Raw genomic sequence first — 7,665 nt, forward strand, 5'->3', positions numbered from 1 at the left:
AAAATAAACACTAACTTTTTTTTTTTTCCCCCCTAATAATTGTCCTTTTCAGGACCCACAGCGTGGCCGCAGCCACGGCAGAGTCTTTTTACACCAAAACCACCCGTCTTTTAACACAGAAATCGTTGTTCCCTGGTAAGGCTCAGATACAGGTTCTTCTCTGAGGTGAGTTGACACGAAGCCACCCGGGATCCTGCAGTGTCTGCAGTCCCCAGTGTCGGGGCCTGCGTGGCCTTAAAACAGACTTTGAAAGTTTTATTGCAATATTTAAAAAAAAAAAACACCATCTCTTTTTTTCCACTGCCTCTGCATTCTCACTTTTCAGTGTTAACGAGCAGTCCCTTGAAACACAATCCTGAAAACTTTTTTCAATGTATTGCTCTTAGCATCCATAAATTATTTGACCTTTATCTGCATTTGCACAGGGGAGAATTTTTACTTTTTTTTTTTTCGTCTTTCAAACAGGCGATCTGGACAAATTGACGAGACAGAGAAATGCTCAATTAACCACAGAAATGTTGCTGGCTTGGGTAGACAGAACCTGTCTTGCTGAAGATACCCTGGTATCCCTTGTAATCACTGCTGCAAAACTATAAGCCCTCCAGACTCCCAGCAAAGTGGACATGAAAAGAAAGATTAACACCAAAGAAATCTGCATTGATATCCTGCATTAAGAAACTTAAAAAAATAAATTTGAGAGTGTTGGCTGTCCATCTTCTTCTGTCATGGGTGGATTATGTTTGTCTGGGCCATGACTGTGCATTTGGGACAAACTGTGCTTATAGCCCTGCTATTTTTTTATGATGTTTTAGAAGTAGGCTTAGTGTAGAAAGCTAGAAATATTTCCAGAACTTTTTAACTTACATGGTCTAAGAATAAAATTCCACTCTTTCAGCTTTCTTAAACACAGATGTAAAATGTGACCAAAAGCAGTGTGACATTCATTTTGAATAAAAAAAGGAAGAGAAACTTCAGATCATAAAATTCAGCTCCTAGAACATAGTTCCCATATTTAGAAAAATGTAATTGCTGTTATTAGGAAAGAATGATGCCTACACCCTTGAGAAGGCTGGGCAGAGATGCCCAGTGATGACAGCACTCAAACGGGGCTTAGGAGAAAGTTCAGGGTCAGCTCCTACACCACTTTTGTGTGAACTCTGGCACCACAGTACCTCACCATTTCACAACATGTTTTCTCTCTGAGCTGGTCCTCACCTCACCTCTGTATGTGTCCCACATCACTCTAAAGACATGTAACCCCTTGGAGAGGTAGATAAATCACCTCCTGCCTGCCAAGCCTCCTGTCTCAGCTTTCCTCTCTTGGCTGCACTCACCTCTTCCTCCTTGTAGCTCCATGAGCGCAGCTATCTGCCTTTGTTGGAGCCTTGACCATTTCAAACATTGGGGCAGAAAGCAAGCTAGCACTTCTCTAAACTGTCCATTCACTTCAGCTGAGTAAACAGACTAAGGCAGACAGTTTGTTCTCCACTGGACAAGCTGAGGAGGTGGTTAAGATTATTTTTTCTTGCAGAATGGATTTGCTGGAGAACCCTCACAGGACAGGGCACTGAGCTGCCTGAATCAGCTCTCCAGAGAAGGGGGAGATGTCTTTGCAAAACCCTGTGGGTTTTGTGTGGCACAGTTTGGCACCAAAAACACACTTGCCAGCTCTAGAGCTTAATCACAGTGCCCCATGCTGAAGTGCTGGGGTCTAAACCCCCAGCCCTGAATTGAGGTTGACATGTGCATGGTGTCCACAACCAGGCAGGAGGGACCTTCCTCTTGGTTTTCTTTCAAGGCCTGGCCAATCCTGGGTGAAAACCAATTAGGAAATCACTGCCAGGTACCCTGCCTTTAGCATTGACATCAGGTGTCCTGCCTCTCCAGTTACCAGTGCAAAGGTTGGCTCTGTTTGCAGTGGGTGATGCGTTAGTTTGTGTGGTGGGTGAACTGTGTAGGGGTTTTCAATTGTTAGAAGGGCTCTCTGACTCCATTGTAGGCAGAGCTCCCATAGATGGTGGGGCACCACCACAACCAGGAGCAGAGGGAGGATTATGTGTGTAATAATGGTGCTGGTTTTTGGCAATTGCTCTATGATTGGAATTGGGCTGGTCACCTGGCTTCTGAGTTGGTTTGCTACTGTCTTTGCTTTGTTGTATACTGTGAGTAAATGTATTGATCTTCTTATTCCTCTAGTTAACTAATTAATATCCTCCATCTATACTTTAGAACTTGAGGGAAAGATCTGGCCTGTGTGCTGTCTATTGGGGCATGTGCTCAGCAAAAGACATGCTGAGCTTGTTTAGGTCTACGGTTTTGCTGCATTTTTGTTTGTGTTTCCAAGAAAAAGGTTGTGGGAACATAGTACAGCAAATAGCGTGTTAACATATTTCTCCTCCCACAGAAACACAACTCCCATATAAGTCTGTTTGTTTGGACAGTGATAGTTGAGGGTAAACCAGAATCCATCTCTGCTTCCGCATCAAAGGAGCTGAGTATGACACATCTCTGGGAGAGCACTCTGTAAAGTTTCCTGAGAGGTAGCAAACCAGTGGGAAAGGTGGGTGAAAAGAGAGAATTATCAGACAACAAATCTGCAGATGTCCTTGGGAAGGATAGTATAAATAAAGATTGAGAACTAGGATTTAAATAGGTGATTCTCACCTCAGCTTTATCTCTCTATATTCCAAACATCAGATAAAAAACATGTGGCCCGTTTGTCAAGATGTAATAGAGGCATTGTAAACAATTTAATTGTTTAGGAAAGGAGGGAGGAAAATAAATCATTAAACTGAAGCACTAATGGAATTTTTAAGTATTAATAAATAAACATTTAACATTGAAGTTGGTTAGTGTTGATAAGTAAACAATCCTACAATCAGAGTAGTACAAAGGAAAATAATTTATTTTGTTTACTCCTAAACTTACAGTTAGAAGTATTTCAAGACTGCATGAGGAAATTCTGGTTTAGATTACAGACTTGAAAGAAATTTCAGCTGGGACAAATTTAAATGGTTATGCTGAGTAGGAATGAAGGTAGATGCACACAGCCAAGTGCAGTGCTACATTGTTTAATTAAATAAACACCTCATTTTGGGATATGTGAATTCTTAGTAATAATTCTCCATAGTCTGCTGCTGCTCTTGTTTTTCCCAGCCCATGCTGCCTGTCCTACTGTGCTGACATCTGCTGTACTGCAGGTCAGCAGTGGTTTGCACAGGTGAGAATTTTCCAGGTTTTATTTTGCATCCAGCTTCTTTCAAATCTTCACCCTGTACATGAATATAACAGGAGGGTCACGAAATATTAGGCCTTTTGTTCCCACCATTGGTGTCTCAGTCCAATATTGTCTCTCCAAAACTGCCAGGCAGCTGTTGCCTATCTCAGGAAATGCCCCATTCAGAACTAGAGCCTGGAGCAAAGCTCCCTGGATTCCATAAACACAAGCAAGAGTGGTGGCTTTCAGGGGAAGATGTTAACATACGAATGGGATGATAAACTATTCCTTGAGCCAAAGGAAAAGACTTGGCACCCCAACAAGATGATGCAGCACTGCCAGTGTGGTTTCCTCAGACTACTGTAACGACATTATCTGGCTGCCTCTCAGACCCCCTTTTAACATTTTGACCAATTTCAGCTAAACTCTGTGGGAAAGAAGAGCTCTTTAAGAAATTAAATTACTACCAGTTTAGTTTGGACAAGGGCAAGGAAGACTGAAGACATTTGCCCTTTGCAAAAGGAAGAATGCTGTGTGTGCCTGGCAGCTGGGCAGTCAGCACACAAAAACTGAGTGGCTGGGCAGATATGGTGTGGGGTTAGAGCAAATGCTGCTGCCTGCCTGATTCTTGCTTCTGGGGATGTGGGGTTAGAGCAAATGCTGCTGCCTGCCTGGTTCTTGCTCTGGGGATGTGGGCAGAGATGAGGGTGTGTATAGGGGGAACGAGAGAGCATTGCAATTCAGTGATCCTAAGGAGCACATAGAGAGCTGAGCTGGAGTTACTGTGGTAAGAGCAGGCACAGGAAACGAAAGACTTGCTAGGAAACCCAGATTCCTTCATTGTGCTGTTCAGCAGCTGGTGTGCTTAATCCAATGGCTGGGTTTTCAAGGCACAGGTAATGAGCCATATGTTTTATGGCCATAGTAATTGACTTTATTGACAGACCTGGAATACACCTGCCTTCTGGGCAGCCCCTCATCATATTTGACCTGTCTGGGGTGATGGACAGCGGTAAATTGAAATAGGTGGTAAAAGATGTCCCTAAACAAGCTGAAGACTGCAGTGCTTTGAGAAAAAGTTTGCACTGTGCACTAGTGGTCTGTCTTTTTTTTCAAGCCATATTCGTTTTTGTGCTACAAGTGAACTTGGCAAGCCAGAGTTTGGAGTGCCTGCCTTGGTGGCTGGGAGCCCACACCCAGTCTAAGCAAGCACACAGCCCTTTTACAAAAGTTTTGCCACAGAAACAAAACCTGGAAGAACAAAGAGCACTCTGCTGCCAGGGAAGGGGATTGCTGAGGAACTGCCTGTGGGGAACCCAGGATGGCTGGAACCTGTGTCCCACCAACAAGGTACCACAGGGATCCAAACGTGATGACAACCTGCAACGTATGGCATCATGACAAAATGCAGACTGGCTGTTTCTCTGGCTGTTGGATGTGAGGGTGAAGTCCAGCGGGCATTCAAATGTTGCACCCCCTTCCAAAAGAAGGGGTGGGAAGAGCAGACCCCCTGCTTGCACTTTGTCAGGTGCCTGCCCAGAGGTCATCTTTGTCTCTGTCACCTGTGTTCCCCCAGGCTGGCTGGGTGGTGTGGGTAGCTGGCTCTCCTGCAGCAGGCTCTGCCAGCCTCCTGATTTCTGGCTCCCCAGGATGCATGCTCACTGTGGGAGGCATGTGCAGAGCTGTCGAGAGCAGAGGCAGTGCAGGCAGCCTGCATCACATTCCTCCAAGTCTGTTTCTCGGCAGGACACTTATTCCAGGGCTGTATTTCCCCTTGATTGATTACCTCTGCCATTGTGGGGCTGACATTTTGCAAGGGAGTCCTGCTTGGTCCCTTATCATGGGAGCATGAGGAATGATCATTCCCCAGCGACACCCATCGATAGCTGTGAATAATAGCTGGGGAGGCAGACGATAGTAGGAATATGCTCAACAGAGGTGCTGTTATTCTTGGGACAGGAAGCTTCTGCAGAGGAGGAGAGCTTGGAGGGTGGACGGGGGTGGGGCTGGGGGTCCTGTCACTGCTGATGCTCTCTGGGGCTCAGCAGCTGGAGAAAAACATTGGCTAAGGATGGTCAAAGCTGGGAAGGGAAAAAAGCGAGCAGGGAGAGGGATGAAGTGAAAGGAGCAGAGAGCCACGCTGGAGAGCATACAGACAGCTTTGTGACCTCTGGTGCATGAGGGATGAAAGAAACAAACTGTGATTGACTATGTGGACCATCTGGGTGATCATCTTCTGGATTCCAACTGTCCTGGTAGGTGCTTAGAGATATTTAATCCCACTTGCATTGAATCACATGTTGTGTAAGTAAGTGCATCTCTATCCCATGAAGTCGTGGTGTCTTTGTTTAAAAAGGTCTGTGTAGAACCAGAGCTTTTTAAATTTTATTCTTGCTTCTGCTGCTTCCTGCACTAATTGACAGTGGCCAAATGGCTAGATGCTGGATGCCTCAGTTTCCCCACTTATATAAAGACGCAGTGCTTCTAACCTGCTTGGATAAACATAGCAGGTTCTGTAATGAAGGAGAAAAGATTTGGTGCCATTTAGAGAAGCTTTGCTGGTTTACACCAGCAAGAAGTCCTCTAAGGGGGAATGCCCACATTGACTCGGACTGAAGGAATGCAAAGCAATGCTTGACCCATAAATTTAGGTTTCTTTCTTTTAGCTTTATCACTTTACTGGGAGTTTATGTGGCAGTTTGTCACTGCTGAGCTCTGGGTGCTCAGACTGATCAGGAAGGACAGCTGAACCTGGGCTGTGATCTCCAGGTGCTGCTCAGCTTATTCAGATTTTGAAAGCATATAACACCAAGACCGAAATATGTCCAGCTCAGGTGTGAGAAGCTGAGAAAGGATCAGACCTGGCAAATGTAAAAAAAAAATCACTGTTTCATTGCAAACAATGGGAAAATCAGTCTATTTGTCCCAGCAGGGAATATGGTTCAAACTCTGAGAAAACCTGAGCTCTGCCTATATGTTACTATTGCAGAGTGAACGCAAGCTGAAAATGCTTTTGCCTTTTGATCGTCTTCCACAGTAGACGTAGTGACTGTGATGGTTTTTGTGTCATTTTTGTTTCTTATTCTTAGGCACTACATAAAAGACTTTGTAAATATGTGTCGTTGTTCAGGGTTCCACTGAAGGCATCTCCTTCCACTTGTGTATTTTCTAATACTTCAAAATACCTATTTTGATTTTGCCAGACATCCTGTGTTCTCCTTTAAATCCTCTCACTAAACTAAAGCCACGTACTTCCAAATTAAATGCCTGTGAACTCTGTGGCTGCAAATATTTACATTAAATAGCGTTTAGATGCACTCATTTCACAAATTAAAAACTGTAGTTGGCTGTTCGTATGAATACCACAAACTGCAGCTTTCTACTCATTCTGGACATCTGGTTATCACAGTTATTTCTGCCTGGAGTGGTTTTGCTGCCTTATATTGTCCTTAGACAAAATAAGAGGATGTCTTGCCCCCTCATCAGAAAATAATGCTGCATCACATTATCAGGGTGGTCTTCAAAGCAGAATGTGCTAAAAGTCTGCACCCTCATTCTAGCCATAAAAAATAACATAGGCTTTTAAAGCTTTCTAAAACAAAAGCTTTCTAGGGACCTGCATTTCTTAAAACAGTCCCCACAAGATGTATAGCCTTTTTAAAGTGAACAATTTTCCTATTTCTGAGATAGTTACTAATGTGATCACTAGCATTTATTTTTGCTATATATTCACTATCATCCCACACAAACCCTTTGAAGTTCAGACCAGTTCAGCTGGCTGGGTGCTCAGCACTAATACTGTTTTTTTAATGTAATTTTAAGGCAACTTTTGGGCAGAGATACTACAGCAGAAGTATGTTGTAGGTCTTAACTGTCATATTTGTACTTGTGAAAATGTACTAAATTGCTTTGCTATGGGTAATCAAATAACAGTAGGGATTTATAAATAATGCACATTTTGAAAACCTGTCAATATTTAGAAATTATTGAATTCAACCTTCAGCTAACAACTGAAATTACTAAATGCAATTATATTCCAGTCTGATATTTCTAATATTTTCAAAGATCAAATGGATTATTCTTTTTTAATAACACATGCATTTAAATCCTGACATCAAAGAATAGTTTATCTGAATTCTTTGTATGTGTGATTCCAGAAAATTCATTACATTATATAAAACCAAATTTTTTTTATTTATTTATTTTATGATGCACAAAGACAAGGGTATAAGATGCTTAAGTTGAACACAACAAACCAGTTAGATGAGGCGTGATGCATTGCTGAAAATATCAGACTTTGTTCAGAAAGACAATACCTGGAATAATTCCAGCCAAAATGAGTGGGAGCATAGTCACTGATGTCTGTTAGGCTAAAATTCAATAGCAGAAAAGTAATAGTTCTCATTACAAGGTTTTCAGTGATCACTGTCTCTTATAAATCTAATCTT

The 7,665-nt window shown here is 42.8% G+C and overlaps 1 protein-coding gene across 1 annotated transcript in view; it reads left to right on the plus strand.

Annotated features, from left to right (window-relative positions):
• Positions 1–5,427: 5,427 nt before the first annotated feature.
• SCTR (secretin receptor) overlaps positions 5,428–7,665 on the plus strand; it is a 19,310-nt gene continuing 17,072 nt past the window's right edge. Inside the window, exon 1 of the mRNA XM_008949215.1 lies at positions 5,428–5,472. Coding sequence (XP_008947463.1) covers positions 5,428–5,472 — 45 coding nt within the window. The remainder of the gene's footprint in view (positions 5,473–7,665) is intronic.

The sequence above is a fragment of the Merops nubicus genome, unplaced genomic scaffold (genome assembly GCF_000691845.1).
Source record: "Merops nubicus isolate BGI_N331 unplaced genomic scaffold, ASM69184v1 scaffold36261, whole genome shotgun sequence".
In the NCBI taxonomy this organism is placed as follows: domain Eukaryota; kingdom Metazoa; phylum Chordata; class Aves; order Coraciiformes; family Meropidae; genus Merops; species Merops nubicus.